The 25193-nt window shown below is 46.4% G+C and overlaps 1 protein-coding gene across 10 annotated transcripts in view; it reads left to right on the top strand.

Moving 5' to 3' along the window:
• NCAM1 (neural cell adhesion molecule 1) overlaps positions 1-25193 on the top strand; it is a 261176-nt gene that overhangs the window by 213369 nt on the left and 22614 nt on the right. For 4 of the 10 annotated variants that reach the window (XM_054997441.1, XM_054997436.1, XM_054997444.1 and 1 more), the window contains 5 exons: positions 1181-1365; positions 2655-2751; positions 4116-4286; positions 5639-5770; positions 10837-10878. In XM_054997441.1, the coding sequence (XP_054853416.1) occupies positions 1181-1365; positions 2655-2751; positions 4116-4286; positions 5639-5770; positions 10837-10878 (627 nt within the window). Of the gene's footprint in view, positions 1-1180; positions 1366-2654; positions 2752-4115; positions 4287-5638; positions 5771-7428; positions 7444-10836; positions 10879-25193 lie in introns of all 10 variants that reach the window. The other 6 variants (XM_054997438.1, XM_054997437.1, XM_054997440.1 and 3 more) reach the window with 2 other exon arrangements.

Genomic DNA, 25193 nt, shown 5'->3' with positions numbered 1-25193 from the left:
TTTGCAACCTCACAGGATTGTTGTGAGGGTAGAACGAGGAAAAAATAACAGAGTGGGTTTTGAGCTTGGAGGAAGTGCAGGATAGCAATTATTAAAGGTAAAAGTGGGGTGTAGAATAGCTGAGTGAGAAATGAGCTCCTCATGTTACTCAAAGTGGATGGTCTCCTTGCGAGTTTGGGAAATTAGCGTGCAAGGACAGGCAGCAAGAGGCATGTAACAGCAGGATCCACTGGATTATACCAGGTCCCTCCCGCAAGAGGATTCTCAAAATGACGGGGCGGGTGTTTCAAATGAAGTGGTTTTTATTAAAGGAGAAACAAACAGTCACGCGAGAACATGCGCCACTCATATACAGAGTTCCTAGGAAAAGCAGTGAGGAGGTTGGATAGAGTTTGAGGGAACAGGCTGTAGTTACCATTCAGAAGAGCAGAGTTGTCTGCAGAGGAAAGTAGCTGGAGCCAACAGAACTTTTTCAGGAAGGCTCAGACGGGATCTGAGGGTGTAGGCATGTGGATCCAAGAAGTGCACACACACTGAATAGGGCAAGGCAGTCCAGTTAGACTGTGGAACGTACCCTGGCATCTTCTGCTCAAAAACAGTGGCCAAATGGTTGTCTCCAGGGCGAGACAAAGAAATGGAGGAACTTTGATTAAGTTCTCCTGGGCAGAACTATAATTATCAGTAATAACTGATGAACCGTGATGGCTGAATGGGAGTGGCTCTCAGACCCCTGATTAGCCTTGAATAGGGAAGAGGGGGAAGGGAGATAGGGTGTGCTATGAGTGAATTGGTGGTTTGCTCAAGGACCTCTGTTGTTTCTATTGTCTGGATCTCTGCACGTCTCTGGGATGTGGAGGGCTGATAAGCCAGTCTCACCTTAAACCTTGCCTTCCGATATTCTTCTGTTTTCCATCCGAGATCTGGCAACAGCTTCCTACCCAGCCAGGTAGTTTTGCTGTGTTTAAAATGGATGAGGAGGGGGACTTAAAATACTTGATATCCATAAGTGCTCCCCAAAAGGTGTAGGCCATGGAGGACTGCTATCACTTGTAGAACTTTAAGCAAAGATTCCGTTACTGTTGAGGAAAGAAGTGGGAAGGGATGAGACTGGCCCACAAGATCCTTGGAGGAATTCTCTCTTTCCCTGGCTAGTTCCAAACCTGGTCTCTTCCTGTTGCAGATGCCCCAAAGTTGCAGGGCCCCGTAGCTGTTTATACCTGGGAAGGCAACCAGGTGAACATTACCTGCGAGGTGTTTGCTTACCCCAGTGCCGTCATCTCATGGTTCCGGGACGGGCAGCTGCTCCCAAGCTCCAACTACAGCAACATCAGGATCTATAATACACCAACTGCCAGTTACCTGGAGGTGAGGCCTTGTGGTTGAGTGAGAGATGGGGCCTGCATTTTTGCTCTTAGTGCATTCTTAATGTGTATTTCATTGTTTAACCCGTTTGGAGGCTACTGAGGGAGGAGAGCAGGGTAAAGATCATTAAATTAAATTCAGTGTATTTATGGACGGGGACCTAGATGCTATTCCTTATGGTAAAAGGACAGCTGTCTGTCTAAAACATAGAGCTGAGGAGACCGACTGGGTAGGTTTCTGCCTTGTTGATGAACAGATGAACTGTGACGAGGCTGAAGCTGTTTCCCAGTTCCTTACCTGCCATTCCTAGTTCCCTATTTGTGAATCCAACCAGGGCCATTTTCACACCGCTTACCAGCCATGGAACATCGTGCCGAGCTCCCGGAATGACAGTGTCTTCCTGGTGCAATTTCGTGCGAGAACCGCATGATCTTAAAAACCTCAGCACCCCGCAGAGGGCTTCAGAGCACCGCTGTCCTACTTGGAATTCTGCCTGCCAGGGAATATGTTCTAGGGCTTGACCCAAGACCTGGTTCTGACACCAGCAGCTTCCATGCAGGATGTTCCAGGAAGCCCCTGTCGTATAAAGATCTGGGGCAGCTGTAGAGGCTTCTGGGGAGACCCAACTGAAGCTCTGGGTGCCAGAACCAAGCTTTGGACTGGGCACCAGTGCATGTCTCCCTGCAGGGCACAGTCCCAAGAGTCTGGTAATATATGGTCCAGGGTGGACCAAAGCTGATTTGGGGGCAAATGCCCCCAGTTTTTAAATCCTTTTTCTACTGGGGGTACCCCATGTTGTACCAGTAAGTGCCAAAACCAGGCTGTGGACCAGGCAGCCATGTCCATCTGCTTACAGGGCAGAGTTCCCTGCTGATGTATGATTTGTTGCGATCTAGAGTTTTTTGGGGGGTGCAGAGCTTTTTAAGGAGCCTCACTATTTTGGTTGGGTTCGCACATAAAGACCTAGGAACTGCCAATGAGTAAGTGGGAACCAACTACAGCCTTTCTAAAGTACGTGGAAACAAAGTGAACCTTCCAGAGTAACTTCTGTAGGAATTCTTAGCAACAGCTTGCTTTGGCTCCTTTGCATGCCACAGAGTATTGGTCAAAAATAGTGGGGATAGATTTAAGCCCATCACCACTACCCCAGATCATACCCTTTCAGCTGCTCTGGCCAATTGTGGCATGGGGGTTCTCAGCACACCCTCTGACTTAAAACTCCTGTGAGCTTAAGGCAGCGGGAAGGCCACTCCCCTCTGAGGCCTCAGCCTGTTGCCCTTTGTCCTTTGCAGGTGACCCCCGACTCAGAGAATGACTTTGGGAACTACAACTGCACAGCAGTCAACCGAATTGGCCAGGAGTCCTCAGAATTCATTCTTGTGCAAGCAGGTGAGTTTCCCATGTGGCCTTTTGTGGGACCATGAGGACTACAAACTTCCAGTCTCACATGTTTTAAATAAAAGCTGCTACTCTGGTTATTTCTGGTATGAATTACAGAAATGTCTTGAACCCTTGGTAAAATCACTCAGAACTCCCAAAGATCCTTCGCTGAGCATTTTAATAACTTTCTGTAGCTTCGCTTCCGTAGCTCAGCTGATCACAAAATGTCCCACAGTCCTGAAAGGATAATTCGCCTACCTGCGCTCTAAGTGGAATCAGAAATTTTCTTGTGACGTTGTAACAGCTCAGTAGTGAGTCCACCCCTCTTATGGTGGGAAGTGCATAGCCAAGAATGTCTCTTTGGGGAGCGGAAGCCGAAAGAAACCATCTTCTGATTTCCAAAAGACTAGCATATCTATTGCAAAGCAAACCCAAGCTCACTGTGTCAGAAGGATGAAGGGAAATCTCAACCAACAACATTTTTATATCCAGAGAGGGGGAAGAATGAAAAGTGAACCAAGGGTTAAAGGCCCACTTTGTGACATTGCAATGCAAAACACAGAAGTACGCAGATAAGCATGGTGCTCGTTTGCAGGAGTCCCTGGTAATACCAAAGACTACTTAGCAACATAAAGCAATTTAACACTAATAGAGGCTGAGAAAATTGTCAGACCGGTTAAGCACCTGGCTAATGTTATCAGACAAGAATATGAATACTAATTCAGCCATTTCTACTTGAAGTTTGTTTGTTGGAGAATGCTGGCTTTCAAGCCAGCACTGCAACACCCTGGAAAATTGTCAAGTTCCCTTCCCATTTTTTTCCCAGTGGAACCATTGTTTGTGTCAAACAGTGGCAAGAGTAAAAAATTACGACAAAAACGGCAGCCACCTCTCTGGAATTTGTATCATGATCCTTAGTCTGTCTCCATGTTTCAGGGGAAATTTGTTTCCCTGGAGCCACGATGCAAAACAAGGCAAGACTGGAGGAGGCTATGGGTGTCTGGGTGACTTCATCCACAGGGCATGGTGAGGTGATGCACTATAGTAGGGACCAGGCAAAAGCCAGTGTCTCCCCCAAAGAACCATACCTAACCTAGAAGTTCCTCAAGCAGAATGGGTACGCCAAAAGATCTACTAAGACCAGTCTGGTAAATGGATGAGTCCTGGAGTAGTTTAGTGGGGCAGAACCAGGCCCTAACTATGTCACCTCCTCTGAACTCAGTCCTGCTTTGGAAGTACATGTGCTCTCACAACTGTGTCTTACTCTGGCTTCCCCTTAAACTATCTCTCCCATCCACACAAGGATGGTATGGAATTCCCAGGGTCCTTCTGCATTATTGGTTTCCCCTCTCTGCTTATTCTGTTTGCTTCAGACACACCATCCGCTCCTTCCATCGACAGAGTGGAGCCCTACTCCAGCACAGCTCAAGTGGAGTTTGATGAACCAGAGGCCACAGGTGGGGTGCCCATCCTCCGTTACAGGGCAGAGTGGCGAGCCCTGGGTGAGGAAGACTGGCACGGCAAAGTATATGACGCCAAGGAAGGTAGGGAGCCGAGAACCAGCTGCTGTTTGGGGTGCTAAGCTAAGAAGATTTGTCAGTTCTGGGGCTGGGGACAGAAGAGATTACCTGACATTTGTGCTGAAAAATCTTCTCGCTGCTTTGGACTGACCTACAAGAAGTCCTATAAAGGCCACTTTTCCATTTACACCCTCATTAGTTGGAAGGAACAATAAGGGATGGTAAAACTTCATGATAGGATTATGGATCTTTCTGAGCCAAAAATGTATCCAAATTTCACTACTTCAGGTTGGGAATATCCGAAATGACTGCAAACACTTGTGAAATTCCTGTTTGGTGTAGTGGTTAAGAGTGGCAGGACTCTAATCTGGACAGCCGGGTTTGATTCCCCACTCCTCCACTTGAAGCCAGCTGCATGACCTTGGGTCAGCCACAGCTCTCTCAGAGCTCTCTCAGCCCTACCCACCTCACAGGGTGATTGTCATGAGGATAATAACAACAGACTTCGTAAACCACCCTGAGTGGGTGTTAAGTTGTCCTGATGGGCAGTATATAAATCGAACGTTATTGTTATTATTGTGTTACTCCAAAAGTTCAGGAGTGTTTTGTGAGATGAGGAAGCCAGCAGTGGAGTGGAAGATAAAGCTGGCCTCAACAAGTATCTGTGAATGGGCATGGAGGAGTGTTCAGTCATGTGAACCTCCACTTACAGGTCCTCAGAACACGCCTGCATCTTCCTCTAGGCATCAGTGGAAGGCAGCTTTTCACATACCTTCTGATGTGACTGAAATATTTTATTGTTCACCCCAAGGAGATGAACAGTCATAATATTAAAATAAACTGATGGGGAGAGAGGTATAACCAAAACACATGAACAGGAAGGAGGATCAGTAAGGGAACACAAACCAGGAAAGACAGCTCCTTGAACTGGGCCTGGAAGCAAATTGGGAGCCAATGTAAATGGAACAAAACTGGAGTAATACGGTAACTATGACCCACTCCAGTCAGAATTTGCCCCACAGCATTTTGTACCAGTTGCAACTGCTGATCAGTCTTCAGGGGCAGCACCATGTAGAGTACCTTGCAGTTAACTAATCTAGATAGATGACTACGTATGACTTCCGACCTACTTATAGGCTACTGTTAGAGCATTCAGGGAACAATTCTGCTTGTCTTTGTACCAGCAGAACTGGGATGAAATGAAGCTTTCATTCCCTTGTTGAGAACAGTGTAGCAGGGCACCCTAGCAAGCCCCTCTGCCAGTGCCCCAGTTCAGCTCCTGCATAGCCCGCTAAAGAGTGTCAGTGAGTGTGGAGTGATGTGCTTCTGCTAATGGGTTCCCCATTCCTCCTCTCTGTCTTTCCTTTCTGGAACAGCCAACATGGAAGGCGTGATCACTGTCATGGGCCTGAAGCCAGAGACGACCTATGCGATCCGACTGTCCGCTGTCAATGGCAAAGGCGTGGGGGAGATCAGTGCCATCTCTGAATTCAAGACACAGCCAGTTCGTAAGTAAAAAGGCTGTTTGTCGGTCTCTCCTCGCTTTCTGTCTTCCTTTTTTCTCTCCTTGCCTCTCCGCAGCATCCCTGCCATGCATGGATGGAGCCTGTTCCACTTGCAGGTCGCACTGTGCTCTTTTGAAAATGTCTATCCAGCCTTCTCTATTCTTGGTGGGCCATAATATTGACCCAGCGTTTAGATTTTCTCTCTTCCAATAGGACTTTTTCTCTCTCTCCCTCTCCTTGCCAGCCAACAGTTCCAGAAGCAAACGTTCTGTTATTTGCAGGCTTTTGGTCCTCCCCTCCACTTTTATTAGTCTCTGCTTTTATTAGTCTCTGTTGAGCACAAGTTATATGGGCCTCATGAGTGTGTGTGTGAAAGAGAGAGAGAGAGAAAGAAAGAATGAGAGGGAGGCTTGGCACAACTACAGGCATAAGATTGCCAGCGGAGCAAAGAAGCAGAGCTTGCTCTGTGATGAAATATTGAGTGCCTTCATTGCTCACACACGTGAAGACCGGAGTTGGGTGTCACAAGATTTTCACATTGCCTGGATAAGCCACCCCCGCACACACACACACATGTCAGTTTCCCCCCTGCCTAGATAAAGGCATCCTTAGAATTCTCTCTGTGAAATGTTGCTGGACCACACGGTGGAACTTTATCTGCCAGGGAGAAAGACTGCAATTTATTCAAACCAGCATACTGTAGAAGTGTGTTTGCTGCAAATGAGGTGCGTGTGGGAGGGAGCTTGCCCTCCCCCATGACTCCCACGTGCTGTTTTCCTGATACCCTTCGTGTGCTGTGAGCCCTTTCCATGTGTGGGCTAAGCATGGAGTGAAAACACTGGGAGCCTGGGCTTGGCGAGAATTCCGAGACGGTCCTGCCTCCCAAGGGAGGGGGGTGGACATGCTTCTCTCATGCTTCCCTCATGTTTTATCCACCACCACCTTTCCTCACATGGGGAGTCACAAAGACTGGACTGTTGCTATTCTTGCCTGGTTCACAGCTTTGTGGTAAAAACCAAACAGGATGAGCTGACATGTGATTGAGTCTTATCCAGTGTGAGGAAAGTCAGTCTTGGTTTTTGCGCCTGGGTGTCCTTGAATCTTCCTCAGGTTGCCTTGGGCCTGTCACCAGCCTCCTCCTGTCTATATGATCTTCCTTCTGCCCCTTTTTATGACTTTGACGTGGGATTCTCTGCATAGTATTTTGTGCCTGGAAACGAGCAAGCATATAGCCTAACCTCTCTCCCGATCAGTTCGGTTCTGCGGCGTTCTGTCCACGCTCAGGACATTGCAGTAAAAGCTAGAGGGAGTCCAGTTCACTCCCCATGCTCCAAGTTTCCTTCAACATCACTTGGGCAGCTTCGGACGGCAGCGTAACTTGCTTTGGTTCTCCTTTTCCCTGCAAGCCGCTTAGTGCTCCAGTAAAAGACAGTCATTTTTCCCTTCCTTGTTCCTGTACTGCTCTGAAAAGTCTGGAAACCAAATCTTGCTACCTGCCTCCCTGGAAAGCCCAGCCGAGAGTGATACTGGCTTGCTTAATGTAAATTTCCAGCGCTTTGTTCTATCGCCTCTTTTTTTTTCATCTCTGTTACATCTTTTCTTTTTTGGGGTGTGTGTCTGTCTTTTCTTTTCATCCGTGTTCCAACCATGGGAAACTGCAGGCACTCCACCACCACGTAAGTGCTTCTGAATTTCTTTTCCCTGGAGTGCTTTCCCCCTAACATTGGATGTAGATCTAGTCCTTTTTTTTAACTTAGTTTCTCTCTTGTTTGTTCTTCTCTCTGTCATACGTATGTCCCTTCTCATTCTTAGGAGGAAAGAAGTAGCTGGTAAACTCTTGCATCTCCTAATAATACTGACTCTAGAGTAGCTGTTCTGTGTCCCAGTTAACATTGTTGTTTGTAGAAGTTGTTTAAGAGGCTGATGCCTCCTTCTCCCCCATTTCCAAAGCATGCAGTCTTGTTTGTTTCTGCATGTATGCCTATTTCACTTGCAATGCCCCCCCCTCATGGCAGGGGTGGGCAGTTTCTGGCCCTCAGGTTGGCTCTGGCCGGCCAAGGCTTTTCACTGGCCCCGTCCCACTCTGCTTCCTGGTAGTGACTTACCTGTGGGTTCAGGTGGTGCAGAAGAAAAGCCTTTCAGAATGAGCCTGGACAGACACAGTCCAGCCAGGGGGTGAGGGAGATTTCTCATTGCCAGCTTCTGTTGTATAGTGAAAAGGCTTATTTGATTGTAAACCCAGAAGAAATTAATGGCTCTTAAGCAAATGTAGGGGGAGACTTTCTTTTTAATTTTCCTTTTAATTCTAGCTTAGCCTTTTGCATAAACATCTGAAATGTACGGTGGGAACAAGCAACCCACTAAATGCAAATTGCTTTTTGCTGCTTATGCTGATGTTCAATTTAAAATTAAGGGAGTATTTCAGGTTCCAGATTTCAAAATCTCAGGAAAGAAGGGCAGAATTATTTGGATACCATTTCATTTTGGGAGACAGGTTTTGTGTACAGCCTTCCATAAGGCTGAGATCCGTGGAAGTCCAAATCCGCTACAAGCAACTGCAGGTTCTGAGTCCAGTGTCACCTTAGAGACCAACAAGATGTTCAGTGTATAATTTTGCTACAGGCAACCTGCATTTGAAAGCTTTTCAAGGCTGGGGCTCCTCAAAATGTTACTGCTGTCCCTCAAACTGTAACTTTTTTTTTCAAAGCAATATTTGGGTCTGGTGGCGCCTGAAAGACCAACTAGATTTCCAGAGTATGAGCATTTGAGAGTCAGAGTCCCCCTTATCGGATAACCTGATAAGATAAGGTCATATCCTGGAAATCTAGTAGGTTTTTAAGGCGATACCAGACCCAAATCTTGCTCTTCTACCACAGATAATAGCAGCCTACTTTCAGCTGACTGGGCAGTGTGTGCAACTGAAAACTGTTAACTGCAAGTCAGTGTGGTCAAGGTTGGAAACATACAGCAATTTTTCATGGAGGTTCCGGGAAGGCTTTGCAAGGAGTGTCCTTTGGGAGGAGCTTGTAAGAAAGTGAGGATATTTCCACTAGCTCACAGAAGCATAGGGCTCTAAATGCCATTTCTGCTTTAAAATCTGTTTTATCTGAAAAAAAGAGAAAGAAATAAGGTACCTGCTGTCAAAACATTGCCAGATGGGTAACGTGAAGCATTATGCTTCATTAAAGAGCTACTGATTGCAGTTTTCACAGAGCATGGCGGGGAAAGGTTGGCAAGATGATGTCGGGAGACGTTTCGTCACGAAATCTTTTCCCCCTCATCATTGAGCTGATAACCTTTTGCATTTAATTGCCTCAATGCTGTTTCTTAATTTTGATCTGTTGCTGGGGAACTTTTTTTTAAATGAGAGAGAGAAAATGAAAATGGGAGGCCCCAAAATAGAAATTCGCTGCTTTGAAGCAGTTGATTAGAAATCATCTTCCCTTGGGAAGCCTGCAGTAGTATGCAGATCACCTAAGGTGGCCACCAAGTTTACCCTGAAGGATAATTTGCAAGCTCTGCTCTATAGAAACATTGGTTGTAAACATAACCACGCTTTTTAAATGGTTTTTTTTTATTTAAAATATTTATACCCCACCATACCTCCTTAGACAAGCAGCTAACAGAGCAGCAGCAACTGGTTTCTGCTCCGCTTTCTCTAAGCATTCTGAGGACTTCGCATATGTTGCCTCAGTCATCATGGCCAGAGGCTCTTTGAGCTGGAAGGGCAAACTGGGAGGGAATAAGCTGCCAGCTGTAATATGTGAGCCATTCTTCAGTTTGCTCTTCCTGCCTCCGGTGTAAAGTTTGGGCAAGAGCAGGCGTGATCTTGGTCTATAACTCTTCGCTCCTAAGAATCTTGCACCCTCTCCCCTTGGATGAGGTAGGATTAGAATCGATTACTCTTTGTTTTATTTAAATAATGCTTCTTCGATTGTATTTTGGCTGTCATTTTTATATTCTGTAAGCCGCTTGGGGTCCTGTTGGGGAGAAAAGGAGGGAAACAAATATTCTTTTAGAAAACCTAATTGAGTAACCCCGTGAGGTGGGTCAATGTGGTTCTCGCCTACATTCTGAATACAAGAACATGGCCCCTCCTCAGTCAGACCAAAGGCCCATCTTTGCAGCATCTTGTTTTCCACAGTGGTCATCGAAATGTCCCAGAAGGTCCCCTAGCAGGGCACAGAGGCCAAAGCTGCCCCGTTTTGCTGCTCCCTCCCTGGCAACTGATGCTCAGAGGTTAACGGCTTCTGAAGATGCAGGCACATTTAGCCATGACTCATAGCCATTAACTGATCTGTCCTCCACCAATACCCTTTTAAAGCCATATAAGCTTATTTACCATCTTATGGTAGTGAGTATGAGGAATTAATGAATCTTTGTTTGAAGAAATACATACGTTTGTTTGTCCTGAACAAACTGCTTAGCTGATGGGGGTTGGTGGTTTACCTGAGGCTACTTCCATGACCGAAATAAGGGTTGAAGCAGCAGGTCCTGCTGGCTCACGGCCCAGTCTCTTAGCACCACATCACTTCTTTTGGGTCAGGATATGTAGGTGTAGCAACACCATGTGTGAATTTCCTATAGTACTCCTCAATGGTTGGCAGAGGCAGCCTGGGTTTGTTGACTTCAGTAGCTTTGTGTGGAGGTGGCTGTAGACAAGCCAGGGTTGTGTTTGGAAGGAAATTGATGGGCCATTGCGCTCATGTTCTGTTGGGACTGTCCTGGTATCAGTTAGATTCTTTGGTCCCACTCCAAACCTTGAGTCATTGCCAGCTCATGACACACCTGCATCCTCTAAAAGACAGCTACTGCATAGCTCCATCTTTATGTCAGGGCTGTCAAAATCCCCTGCTGGACTAGAGTTCCGCCATAGCCAAAAGTCGGTTGTCGATGCTCCATGACATTTGTTGAATCTTCCCTGCATCCCGGGTGTAAATTCTGCTGCAGCCGTTGCTCCATGCTCATTAAGTTGCACCTCTCTGCTCTGCCTTTTATTTTCCTTCATAATTTATCTTCATGCCAGGCTTCACCTTTATGTGTCCTGTCTGTCCTTCGTGTTTCCATAGCAACCCAGCATCCTACTGAATCAGAAAGCACAGAGCCGGCCCGTGAGTAACAGGAAGGTTTTTTCCGTCTGTCTTTGCCTCCCGACGTGGCCCCGCCACCTTATTTTCCCCCTGCGCCCCCAGCTCTGCACACAAAGTTTCCAGCCTGTGTGTTACCAGGGACAATGTCCAGCAGCCCTTGCTCTTAATGAAACGGGCCTTCTTTTGGTGTAATCTGGCATGAATGGATGCGAGTGGAAAGAAGGCTTTGCGCCCATTCCCATTCCTGCACGACTCCCTTCCCTGAGTGTGTGTTGCTAAGTGGAGACACGCTGGCTTTTGCCATTTTTTTTAAACCTCTAGAAAATAACATCTAATATCTAAATACAAACCACTCTCAAAGATAACATCCTCCCCCTCCTTTTCTAAATAGTACCCCATTATTTCATAAGTATCCATCTGATCCGATTCAACGACTGCACAGATGAAAACCCAGGCTAGGTTTAAAAGTGACCAGAATAAATTTGAGAAACTTTGAAGTCCAACAAACACCAAGCCTTGTAGGCTGATTCTCTGCCCCTAAGGCAGCCAGCAACATCAGCTGGTCCCAGGACAGTGACAAAAAGAAAAAGAAATCGGTGCCATTTCCGGTGGGGGCCCTACATGGAATCTTGTTCACTCCAGGTGTCCTCTTTAGACACCCCGATACATTTAAAGCAAAACTGTGCTTTGAAGATGGAGAGCCAGAGCAGGGTGATTTGTGCAAAACATACCAGCTAATGCCCCCAGTTTATGAAGGCTTGCTCCTAAGGAGACATTGCAAAGTTTGTACAACTAACTGCATAACACTTCCCTGCTTGCTTTGTGGTCAATTAACACAGAATTTGCCATTGTGGATGCAGTATTCAACCTGGAACTTGGTTTGTTTGCAGTATATTCAAATGTCTGAATATTAGAATATTAAAAAAAAACACACACACACAGACCTTCTGGGAGGGGAGGGGGAGTTACAGCCCATTGCTGCCTCATTGGGCCTCTGACAGCCTGCTTATCATTGTGTGCAATTCCTTTGTATCTGCTAGAGATCAGAGGTAGTAATATCTGACTTCTCTGGTACACCATGCTCAGAATTTTAATTTTTCTGTATTTTTGAAGCAAGCAGTGGTTCTGTGCTGCAGAAAAGGCTTCTCCATGCTAACAGTAGGTTTCTTCCATTCAGGGCAGCTTCGAGGCTCTCATCTATACAGGTCTGTCCTTCCTTGTCAGACAGAGGCCTTTCCCAACTCAGCAGGTGGCAAACTAGGCTAGCAAATTTGCCATGGAATTCCTTGTCTGTATGGAAGCACACAGGGCTTCAACTCATTCAGCCTCAGTCTTCAACTCATTGATTAGCAACGTTTTCTGTGGGATCCTGACATCACATTCCCCCGTAATCTTTTCATGAAGCACTCCAGCCAGCTCAAAACATCTTAGGAGGCTTGGAACACATCCAAAATCTGCTGTTAAAACCAACAATGAAAAACCTGAGAAATACCAGCACCCAGACTCACCACATTCGCCAGTTGGGGGCGGCGGGGGGAAGAAGGGTGAGGAGCATGGCGGCTGCCATGTTGCCTGGCCTCCGGGCTCCCAGTGGCCATTGCAGGTGATCCCACATGGCTGCAATCAAACAGCCGGCCGGTCAATCACCGCCGGCCAGCTGGGAGCAGCCAGGGCTGGGGAGAGCCCAGTGGAACTGGGAGGCAAGGCTTCCTTCCAGGTCTGCGGCATGCAGCTTAAAGGGACTGGCCCCGCCCTCCGGCCTTTCTGCTCACTGGCAACTTGAGAACAACAACAATCCAGATGCTTATTCCTCAAATTTCTGTTTGAATAAAGAGGATTTGCAGGTTTTTTTAAACAAAATAAGGCCAAAAGATTTGAGCCCAGACATTCCTCAGCCCAGGAGCAAATTCCTTCACTTGTTGGTTGGATTAGGGGACCAACGCAAAGAGAGAAAGCCTAGATTCATATCATACCATCCCCGTCTTGAATCTGTTTACTTGAAAGTCCCTTTTGTTTCAGTGGCTCTTATTCCAGGTTTTAATTGCAATTCTAAACAAGGCATATGAGTGAAGATTTGTGAATGAGGGGGGTTCAGGTAGAATTTTCCTCCTCACTTCAACCACAACCATAAACTAGCTGAAAAATATGAAAAGGTGAAAAGGGCTCCCCTACTAAGGGGTCTCCTCTGGCAAAGAGCTGAGAAAGGGCTATAAAACTCCACACCAGCCTCTTTCAAAGTGTAATTGGAACATGCAAATCTTGGCTGTCCTTTTGAGGGCCAGTATCAGGCGAAGCTTGAGACATCAGTGCTTGAGTTCTCAAACCCCGTGCTCAGTGACTGCATGATTTACTGTCAAATCTGGCGCTTCCTCAAACTGCCTCATAGTAGAGCCAGTCTAGATGCATAGAAAATGAAAGGAAGGAGGGAAGAGGCTTTTCCAAGTCTGTTCTTTTGGGCCTCCCACCTCCTGAATTTTTATTTTTTAGCATGGTGATTACTATTTCACAATAATGGAAACCAATGGACAGGTTACACAGGTAGATAATGCCATGAACGTGCACCGTTTCTCATCTTGCTAAGAAAGACAGTCTCTTGTCATTTGAGAGGCCCGCCAATGATTCCTTCGCCTTCCCCTTCCATTTTGAAAGGTGCATTCAGCTGGCGGAGGTTGGGTCCATTTGAACACTCCACCCTTGCCTTCCCGATACTAGCAAAATAAAAACATGAAACTGGCCCTGATTGTAAGCAAGCACAGAAGTGATGGGGTTAGGGGGCTGAACGAGGGCGGGGGGCACACAGATTCAAGAAGAAAATACTCGAGACTTGGAGGCAGTGGAATATTGACAACCAGTGGTCCGTCTGGTCACACAGTGAGCAACCAGTTACTCTGGAGGGCCAACAACAGGGCCAAGAGGCCAAGGCCTTCCCCTGACGGTGCCACCTAGCGCTGGGTTTCAGAGGGTGACTGCCTCTGTGTATGGAGGCTGCCTTTACTCACCAAAGCTAGTAGCCACCAATAGACCTCCATGAAACTGTCTCATCTCCTTTTAAAGTTGTCTCTGGCCATCACTACAGAGAGTCAGTCTGGTCTAGTGGTTAAGAGTGTGGGACTCTAATCTGGAGAACCGGGTTTGATTCCCCACTCCTCCACTTATTTATTACAGCCACTGGCAGCAAATTCCACATTTTAATCACTCCTGTAAAAAAGTATTTCATTTTGTCAGTCCTGAATCTACTGCCCATGGGGTCACAGACTGATTTCCCCCCTCTCCTACTCTAAACAGCAGCCTAGATAATTTAGGGCCAGTTACCATCTTCCTCAGACCACTGGGCCTCCATTTCCACTGCTGACTCAGCAGAGCTCCACCCGGGGTGCCTTCTGGGATGCACCGGAAGCCCTGGGTGTGGGGGCTTCAGGATTAAAGAGGGGGGCTCATTTGATCACTCAAAATAGGTGCAGTTCTTTGTTATGTATGTATTGCTCGTTACATACTTTTTTGGGATGGGGCGGGCCTAGTTAATTAGCATGAAACGATACATTGAGGGACCACAAGCCACCGTTGACATAGGTCAGAGGTGAGAGCACAATAGTTGATTTGCAAGTCGAAAAGAAATGACTGCCTGCTCAGCAAAGGCCTTGGAAGTCTGGGTGGAAGAGTTGTGTGCGAAGACTGCTGAGCTTCCACATGTAGCCAGAGGGCCACATAACTTCTTCACAAATTCGCTCCACCCTGCAGATTTGCCCTGGCCTACTCCATCCCTTTGAGTTGGCCCTGGCTTCTGCCTGAGCGCATGGCATTCATGCACCCTGCAAAGAGGTGCTTCTTAAGCAAAAACTAATTCCATTGTAACTTCTTTCTCTCCTGACTAGGAAGATGTGTGGGCGGGGTGTGTGTGTTTGTTTGCTTGCTTTGCTGTCCCTACAGAAAGGAGAATCCATCAACAGGAGGCGGCAAGATCCATTTGCAGTCAATCCCGAAGGCAAATGTTTATTTCAGCGGCTCCTTTTGGGGTGGGCGAGCTGTGTCTAAACAATGTCTCTCTCTCTCTCTCTCTCTCTTTGCTTTGTTTTGTTCCTTATTCACAGTGTTCCAGATCCTGTCGGTCATTTGATTTCAGGAAGACTGTTTCTTCTCCTCTCAGTAATCTCCTTTTTCCTTGGCTCGGTATCAATGATTCTGCCACCCCACAGCCCTGCCTAACCAGCAAAGCCTCTTGCTGTAGTCACTCAGTGCTTTCTTGTGTTTAATAATATTCTTACGTTTGCAGGCTGTTTTTTTACTGTCTTCCCCCCCCCCCCCGCGATGTTTCTCCCAATACAGAGTGGCTAATTTAATTTTGTTTAGACTTTAATTTAATCTGTGAATGTTGTTGATTCGTTTGCCCTTGCCCATTGTTTACATCAGTTTTTAATTTTTTTGTATTTTTCATGTGACCTCCTCCACTTTCCTTTCAACCAATCATGTGCGTGCGTATCATGTGACTTTGTCATGTGGCTTGCATGGTGCTGATGATGTCGTCCACGCTGGTGAACAGAAGGTAAAAATCACAAATAAAACACAGGTTTGTTCTGATTGGTTGACAAGTTCTGCGCAGCACAAAACAAAAGACCAAGCAAATCCCACACACCATCCACTCGTGAACTAGAAAACTCTTTCCTCACTCAGAAATTTTCTTCTTTAAACTTTATTTTCCCCCCATTTTAGCATTTTGTTCAGTATATTCTATCTGCATGCAAAAATGTTTAAATTGCATTTTGTTATCCTTCTGCTGAGCTGGCAAGATAACGGAAAAGGAGCTGGCTGAATCATTTGTTTCTCTTAATGTTTGGGAACTCCTAGATTTTTATGTGTCCCTCTCAGATGTTTTCAGTGTACACCCAAATGGGAAGTGTGAATGTGACTAACATTAATTAGGGAGCCTGGATTAGTCCCGACTCCTTATACAACATGGAGCCATCCTCAGAGCATGCGATTTGCAGACCAACCACCAGTCTGGCTCTTTGGCACAGTAGAGATTTGGGGGATTTAGAACTGTGCTTGGCCCATCAGGCAATTCTTAGCCCGCTGGTGGAAAGAAGCATGGCTTCAGTGTAGAAAGAGCTGTCCTTAGTGTTGCCACTTAGGTCACCTACCTCTCGCACTCACCATATCTTCTTACGCAAGACACAATCCCCATGTCCTACACTGAGGGAAAAGAGATTGCTTTCATGGAGTAAAACTAAAGACCATGTTTGATACCGCTGAAAATAGCAGCCCTGTGTCAAGTCCTTGGCTCTCCTCCCAGAGGCAGTGGTACACAGAGCTGTGGGGTTCTTCTACCAGCAGCAGCCAATGAAGTGCAGCGGGAGGGGCAGAGAAGTGGACAAAGTAATGTTGTTAAAACATGCAGAATGGACTTGGAAAGCAGAAGAATTACACACGGGGCTGCCGTTTTTGGCAGCAACTTTCTTGGAGCAAAACATCCAGTTCTGACCACAGATTCAAGAGGCTTTGTCCTCTTCCTCCTTTTTACCTTGCAACACCATATCATGATCTAGCTGTTAGTCGTTTTTGTAGAATCACTCTAATTGATCTGTGTAAGTAGGAACAGGGGAAAGGTAGGCTGCAGATGATTGCATTCATATTTTGGAATGAAATCAGAAGACGACGACGGATGAGAGTGGGTATCAACAGAAACCAAGTTGTATGTTGATGCAGAGAAATGTATGCATTCAGTGGCAGAGCCAAAGCACATACCTTTTGCCCACTGTGGGGATTATTCATATTATGAGAACCAAGTCCTGGCTGAAGAAGCTTCCTGGACATCTCTTGGAGCCAGAAGGAACCTGAATGGAAGTTGTATTCCCACTGCAATTACATGTGGTTCCTCCCAAGTCTAGAAACAAATGATTTGCTCCTTGCCATGAAGGCAGTAAATTTACTCTCCAAGTCAAAACTCCTAGCAGCAAGGAATGAATGATTTCGAGAGCCACTCCTGTGGTTGTACTTAAAGTTCACATTCCAAGTGAACTGATCAAGGAGAGGGGGAGCCCTGACAGAGAGGCGCTTTGGACAAGGCACTGGGTCCGTCAGCGTCAGGTCCTGCCTGATTCTCGTCTTGTGATTAGTCCTTTTACTGGGGAAAGTGTTCAGGCAAAGGTGGGTCAGGAGGACACTAACGCCCGTAACTTCTCAGGCCTTGCTGTGCGCATGGAGGTGAGTCACTAGCCCATTCTCCCTCTCCACCCACAAATGTTTGGGCGACATCCACGTGGCACTAATATCCAGCATGTCCTTTTTTGTTTTGTTCTTTCGACCCAGCTCATTTCTTTGTGCATTACTAAGAATCCCCCCTACTCTTTTTTTACGTTAGGGGGACACGAGTTAAAGCTTGAAATTGTGGCAAGTGGTTTGCTGCACTTTCACACCTGTTTACACAGTGGCCAAGGGAATGGGTTAGAGAGGCTCAACAGGCCTGGGGAGGAAACGGGCATTGTCTTTGGTCATGAGAGATAGGGCCTTAGGTTCTCTCTGCCCCCTGTGCCCCCCACCTCCAATCCTAGAATCTTAAATGTGGCTCGTTGCTTTTATATACCGGTGCATTTTTAACAGTAATGTTTAATAGAAAGAAAGCACACTAAAACCAAGAGATTAAAGCATAGAAGATTAACTTCCATTCTCAGCAGCCGAATGGGGTTGAACTTACAGGGTGAGGTTGGGCAGAGAGCTCTTAGCTAGAGATGGCCTCCTGCCCTGCTTTGATGAAAGGCAAACAGTGGATGGTTCATCCCATTGTGTCCAGCTGATTCTGGGGCTCAGCAACTTCAGAGAAGGGGGCTTGGGCTGGGCTGGGGGTAGCTTCCTTTTCACACTTCTGAAGCATAAAATTCTCTATGACTACATATTTTGCATACTGTGCTTTCTGTTATTGCTGTGCAGTTCTCATTTTAAAAATCTGAATTCTTTGGGCTGTAGTCAGGATGGAGTCTGCACTTCTTGAGAGTGTCTTTGCAGACCCACAGGGCACGTTATCCCTTCTCAGGGAATAACCATAGCAACCTATGTCCTGTCCCACTAAGCATCTGGGATTAGGATACATGGTCTCTATGGAAGCTTTACCTCTTGCTCCTAGCTTTTATATGAATGAATCATTCAGTAGTGGGATTTCTGAGACTTATTTTGCAAAGACTCTCTACAGCTCTGTGTAAATGGGAAACATTCCCCCTCCCCAGTTGTCAACTCTGCTTCCAGTCCCTTCCCTTCTGGGTGTCATGTGCATGTTTTCTGAGCATGATTCTTGCAGAGCCCTTTATTACAAGCGTCTTTCTCTCTTCAGCTACCCACGTTGAACGTCATGCTAGGATTACCGGGTGGTTTTGACAGAACTAACGTACTAAACTCATGAAACTTTCTTCCCTTTTGTGAAAACAGTCTTGTACTAATCCACATAAGTGCGTGTGTGTGCGAGTGTATGGGTATGTATAATGATCTTTCTCCTTGCAGCCTAAGACTTAAAACACACAGAGAGAGAGACTTCGGTTTCACATGCTTTGCTCTCTGATGATCTTGGCTTCAAATGATGCTGGTCGCAGCCCGTTGCCGTTTCTGTAAAACCCAGATGACTTGACGGAGGTGGCAGACTGCCATGGGGCCATGTTCTTCGGTCAGGGGCCATAGATAGAACATTGGCTGCAGTGCAGAAGGGCCACCATTCAATCCCCTTCACCCCCACCTGTAGCAGGGCATGGGAGGTCCTCCACTTGTCTGGTTTTGGACAGCTTTCACCAGTCCTGATAGATGGGACTAGGTGTGAGGAAGTGGTAGCCCCTTGGAAGGCAGCTTTCCATGTTCCTGTGCCACCTCAGGAAGGAGGTGGAAAGCAGGATGCTGTACAGGGAACACCCTCAAAAGACATTTTTGCAGTCTTCATCATGAGGGTTTATCTGGGGCTCTGAGAGCACTTCGGAGCAGTGCAGCAAATCACAAGTCTTCCGTTGATTAATCTGTTGCAGGGAAATGTCACCACAAGGTGAGTGATCATTTTGCAGAGGTTCCTTGCTCTTATAAATGTGATCTCATTGTGATTTCCCCCAATGTATGGTGGAACAGCTGGGAGTAAAGAGGTGCACAGGCGTGAGGTATTGTGTTCTGCCCAAAAAAATAGCTATTTCCCAAGGCATTTTATGTACCTTATAGGAACTGGTTTGTAGATTCTACTCTGGTCAAAGAAAGATATTTTAAATGCATGGCAGGGACGGGGGACTTACCATCATTTGAGCAATAGACAATGTGTTTTTTGTTTTTTAGTGGGGGGAAATGTTGCTCTACTTGGAACTGAGCAGGCAGTGCAGCTGTGTTGTCTGATGCTTCCCTGGCCTGTGCTGTGGGTCAGTTGTGTACCGACCATTTCGGTGCTGTGGTGTGTGCAAGGCATTAAGATGCCACAGCTGGAGTCAGAGCCACAAGCGTGAGGATTTTCCTCCCTCAGGCTCTTTGAGAGACAGAAGACACTGCCAGAGCAGTAAAAGAAAATCATCTATTTCATTGGCATCTTGGTATTTTAGGGACCCCCAGGAGAATCGACCTGGGGCACTCCACTCTCCCAACCTGAGCTCCTTTATTGGGCTTTAGTATTGTGCTGTTTTGTAACCTGCTTTTGTCAGAAATGCAATTTTCCAAACCTGTAGGCTTCACAGCAGTGTCCAGGATTCTTGGCCTGTTCGTCGATGATGGTCAGTCAAAGCGACGTTTGCCTTTGGCACTGGCATAGAGAGGTGCTTGAAAGCCATAGTGAGTAACTTGGTGAAAGACTGGAAGTACTTCCATGCTGCAAAGAGGAAGTTCCTGGTTTCCATAACTCCAGATGTCAGGAAAGCAACAGTGCCACATGCGGGCAGCCGGAGAACAGCAGAATCGATGTGCTGTTCAGTTATATCTAGCACAGTCTGAACCATCCCAGTATCAGGCTTAGCCAGGCAAGCCTTGAGCTGCTTCTGGTCTGTCCCTCTGAAATAAAAATAAAACATTACTGAAAGACTTCTCTATTACGACCAGCAAAAATATCCCCGGAGTCCTTCATCAACCTTAACTTGACCCAAATATAAGCTCAGTGCCGAGATTGTTTTCCTGTAGTTGGTTCACCACTTGCAGTGCAAATGGTTTGTGAAGGAAAACACCAAAATCAGAAGTAACACATAACTGAATTAACAAACAGCAATACCAGTACTAACTGTCTGACCCTGCTTGGCATCCCAGCTCTGACAGACTTGGGCTAATATGGGCTATTTTTGCTGCTGCTGCTATGGTAGGAGTTATATAAAGCGTTTGCAAAAAAACCCAAAACACATACACCTGCCACAAATTTTGAACATATGTGAGATAGATAATGCCGAAAGCGATGTCTGTTTGGTATGATGATTGTACTCATGCAAGGCACGTGGGGTTTGGATGTGGAATTAATTTCCCATCAGTGGGATGGAACTTTTCTGGCTCCTTCAACCCACTGCAGCCTACTTATCTCCATAAAATGTTCCTGAAGGGATAGGGGAACATAAGAAAGGACATGGCATGATCTGCAGCGGGAATGGAAAGGCTGTGAAATGGCAAAATTACAGTGCAATCCTATGCAGAGTTAAGTAAATTTGCTTAGGATTGCACTGTTAGTCTGGATCAAACCCTTGCAGTGCAGTCCTTAGAATGGTTTCCTGGGAGTAAGCCTCATTGAATAGACCTGAATAAGGATTTGAGTAAGCCTGCTTGAGATTGGTCACCTGGTACTAGTACTGGTACTAGTTGGCTGTAAGCCGAGTTGAAATAGTGTGCCCACTTAACATGTTATTTTGCCTTTACACACAAGCTATAAAGATTTTCTGTTGCTATCCCCATTGAAGCAAATGGGTGTCCTGCTCCATAGACCTTCCAGGTGGATTGCTCCCCAAACCCCTTGTCCCCTGCCCCCCAGGTTTGGTGATGTAGGAGCTGAGCTTGCCAATCCACAAATTCCCAGGTGACCCAGTACAAATTGTACAGAGGGCTTTAAATAATAAAGAAACCAAGGGAAATGCAGCACATGATAATGTCTTTTTGTTCATTTATTTTTACAGCTGTAATTTATTTTCCATTATTCCTAATAACACGCTCTAACACAACAAGGAACATATATATGGCATGCTTTACAAAAAGCACGAGAGGTTTAATCATACAAGACCTTGCTGCTGCCTCTGCTAGTCAACTGCTGTTGGAAAGGATTTGCTATTTTTTAACACACACCAGGACAAATTATGATGTATGGTGATTAAATCAGATTTGTTAGGTTAGGATACAAAATGTGCTGGTGTCAGAGGAAATTATCCTTTCTGAGTAACGGATTTAGATGTCTTCATCAGTCTAGGATTGATTTGAGGTTCTCTGTTTTGTATTATATTTTTTGCACTCTGCTAGTGAGAGCTTGAAACGATGCTCTGATTTTAACAATGAATCCTATAACATAATGATAACAAGAGGTTTAGATTCTGTGCTTTCCCCCAGGAAGCAGCCCCAATGCAAAATGAGCCACATGGAGACTTTTTTTGCCAGGTGCAAACCTGTCCAGATTTCTAAGAATTCTTTCCCTGGACATGAGGATGGCCGGGGCTTGGATGAGAACACTGGCTTTGCATGCAGAGGGGCCCAGGATCAGGGCTCCACATCTCCTGTTAAAAGGTGTGGGGGAAGATTTTTCTCTGCCTGGGAGCCCAGAATGTCTCTGCTGGTCAGTGCAAACTATACTGGCTAGATGGACTTTAGTTTAAGGCAGCTTCATGATGAAGTTCTATCAGTTGCCAGCCAAATCCGTATGTGTCCCTCAACAGCTGGTAATTGAAAGAATACTTCGTCCCTGATGAGTATGGGGTTGTTTGGTAGGCCTCTCATGAAATTCTCTAATCCCCCGTTTTAAAAAAAGTCTTTGCCAGTGACTGTTAAAAGAAATTGCATTTGTATGCCGTTTGTAGAAGCACTTCCTGTGGGTATTGACAAGAACCAGTATGTTGAATCATGAATAGCTCGGACTAGCCTAAGCTCACAAGAAGTTGGAAGCTAAGCAGGGTTGGCCACGGTTAGTGCTTGGATGAGAAACAAAGGAAGGCCACAGTGGCTACCCAGAGGAAGGCAGTGGCAAACCACCTTTGCTCATCTCTTGCCTTGAAAATCCTATGAGGGGTTGCCACAAGTCAGTTACCAGAGGTGTGGACAAAAAACACTTCCTTGCTATTTTCCTTCCCACTGAGACAGCAGGTCTGCTGAGAGCCACTCTGTGATCCCAGAGGTTCTGACAGTGGCACAGCTGGGGGGGGGGCGCTTCAGTTTCCCAGAGTGCAATTTCCCTGGCTTTTATGGGCATGCTTTTCCCCCGTCCTGTCCATGAGCAGCATCTCTGGGACTAAAAGAGACTGGTCTCTCCCCGCCTATGGAGCAGAATATTTCTGCATTGCAGTTAAGCAGTCACACAGTCCCTGCTGCTGTCTGGGAAAATCTGTGGGGAGCCTTTCATGCCATCAGTGGAGACTTGGAAGGGAAACCCTGATCCCTGTAGAGTGTGCTTCCGACATTAAAATGTTCCATGCCTGTGAAAATGGTGCCAAGCAGTGAAAAGCTGTGCCCTGGAATCTCTTCCGGTGTCTTTTTTTCTTCTCTCAGTAATGAAGAGCTTTCTTGGTTTTCAGAGGCAGGCAGCCTCTGTGCCTGGAGGTTCCCTTCTGATATCACGGTTATTATAGCCATTGACCCACCTGTTCCCTCCCCCACAAGTCTTTCCAAGCTTTTGAAGGCTTTCTCCAGTAATAGCTGTCACAACCTTGTGTCATTGAGTTCCATAAGTTTAATTTCAGACATGTTGAGCTACATGATTCACATTGGGCCTATCCTGCATAAAAGTAGTCAGGTGCAAAACACCACTGCATTCTTCCGCACCAAACCCATGGAAATTAGCAGGTGACCTGTGTGGCTTTACATCCCAGTGCAAATTTGTGCATTATCCTTAGTCCTGCTAAATGTAAGACTGCACATCATCAGTGGGGACTCTGGCCAATATATGTGGGGCAAATGGCTTGTGAGCTTAAATAACTAGTGTTCACAGTCCATTCTTGGATGTTTTCTCCTCTCCCCCCCCCCCCCAGAGTTACTCACTTCGTGTCTGACATTCTTAGTGGAACAGTTTGCTTTCAAGATCATGTCAAACGGAAAGGCATAAATCCATTCCTGTAGAAAAGGTGGTGTGCAGGGGAGTCCTGAGAGTTACCACTTTTGTCTCGCTCCTGACACTATCAGATTGACATGTAGCAGGGATGTTAGTGAGGGAGGAGGACAAAACTGGAAGGTGGCACTAGGTGAGTCTGCAGCCATTCTGGTGGGAGCTGGGAGTCACCAGAGCTGGATGACAGACTTGTCCTTTAGTTGGGCTTGGTGCCTGTCGACAGGGGTGCAGCGATTCACTCTCACTACAGCGGCAGAATTCCAGCCCAGGAATTGGCAGGAAGGAAAAGAGGCCGTCAGCATGTGCTGGCGGCAGGGTGTCACCTGCCTCTTGCGGCTCCTGCAGCCCACCGGTGTCCTCTGGAAGTCCAAATGTCAGCATGCTCTTTCCCCAGGATGGGAATAAATGCCTCCATAGGAACTGGATGTCCCTAACAACACAAGATGAGTTGAGGCAACTTATTTGCTGCAAATTGAAGCTTTTTGGAAAAACCGGGTCATCCGTTCACATTCTCAAAGGACGATGCTGTGATGTGATACAGCATCAATCTTAGGCAGGAGAAACTAGGGAAGTGCAGAGTCAGTCGGGGATTTATCTTGGGTGATGTTAAGGTATCAACTCCAGGATCGAGAGTTCTAGAAGCAAGCACCACTCTTGTGTTTTTGGCATCACACCCCCTCCCACAGTTTGGTGACCCTGCCCTTGGCATCTTGGTGCCATCACCGCTCTGTCTCGGAGGCCCCACCTTTCGCTTTGGAGGGGGCCATGAGACCAGGCAGGGAAGCCAGCCTTCCTCTCAAAGGATGCCTAAGCAATCCCCCACTAGTGCTCCAGGGGCTTTCTCTTGCAAATCTCCTGGGAAGGAGACTTCCTTCTAACAGAGGCTGGATTGCTTTTATCTTAGAGGCTGGGTATTTTTCTCACCTGGGGCTACATTCTCAAAACGTGCCTGATTTGTTTCTTCTCGCTCCCTTCAGGGGATTGGGGAACCATTCTCCTTTTGGATTCTTTTAAAGGTTTAGAGCTGTCTTCATCCCCACCCCCCATACTCTTGTTTTTTTATTAGATTTCATCACTTCTTTCAGCTTTGCCTGGTTTTACTCCTGGAAGAGAGGGCAAGGGGTGGGGTGGGTGCTTATGGGAAGCCTATGGGGAGTGGGACAGTGTTCCAAATGTACCTAGCCAACATAAGCAGAGCTGCTTGCAGGTGGAGACGGTGCTCTCTGTAGTTCTTGTTGCTGCTGAAAGAGCAAATGCATTTGCACGGGCCACAGAGTGTCCATACAGCAGTTTCCTCTGCCTCAGCCCTCTACAGCCACCATTTCCCCCCCTCCATTGGTGAGCCATTTTTAAAAAACAGTCAGGAATTGTTGGGTCAGTGTGGCATAACATTAGGACAATCTATTTCAACAATCTACCAGTTCCACAGCTTTCTTTTATTTTAAATAAAAGCCTATAACCCTTTTTGTTGGGAATCCATAAAGGAAAATGTTCAAACCATGTTTTCCTATATAACTGCAGTAACACTGCAAGGAAAAAAGCTAGAGACTTTAAAAAGGAAAAGTGGAAGCTATTATGTTGTTACAATAGACGGTTACAATGTTATTGCACAACATTATTCTGTCCATTACGGATATTTAAAACGCCAGAAAAATCCCTTGGGGAGGGCTGACATAAGGAAAAAGGTTCTGTTATGGTTCAGAGTTTCAAATACATGCACCTTCCAATCCACATAGGATCAAAAAGCACTTTAATTGAAATATTTCTCAAAACGCACCAAACCAGGTTTGGAAAAGATCTTAGCAAAGCCACAGGAGTAGGGCATGCTCTTGAAAGCCAAGGAGAAACACAGCATCTGAGTGGCAACAACCCAGGTGTGGGTTCTTCATATGTTTGTGGTTGTGCAGATGAGCTATAGAGCTACAAGAGGTAACATTTTGAGAATAGGAAATGGACTGCTGGGAACAGAGCAAATGAGCAACAAGACATGATGCCCTGTTGCTGCAGTCTTGGTTGGCTTAGGTGAGTAACCATTCCTAAAGTGAAGTGAAGAGGGAGGGGTCACCAAAGGGCAGAAACTGTCTTGTCAGGCAGGGTGTCATCCTAGAGAAGGACAAGCAGA

This window comes from Eublepharis macularius, chromosome 14 (assembly GCF_028583425.1).
Source record: "Eublepharis macularius isolate TG4126 chromosome 14, MPM_Emac_v1.0, whole genome shotgun sequence".
In the NCBI taxonomy this organism is placed as follows: Eukaryota; Metazoa; Chordata; class Lepidosauria; order Squamata; family Eublepharidae; genus Eublepharis; species Eublepharis macularius.
Note: the sequence above shows the minus strand (reverse complement) of the source record. Positions and strands in the feature narration are given on the sequence as shown.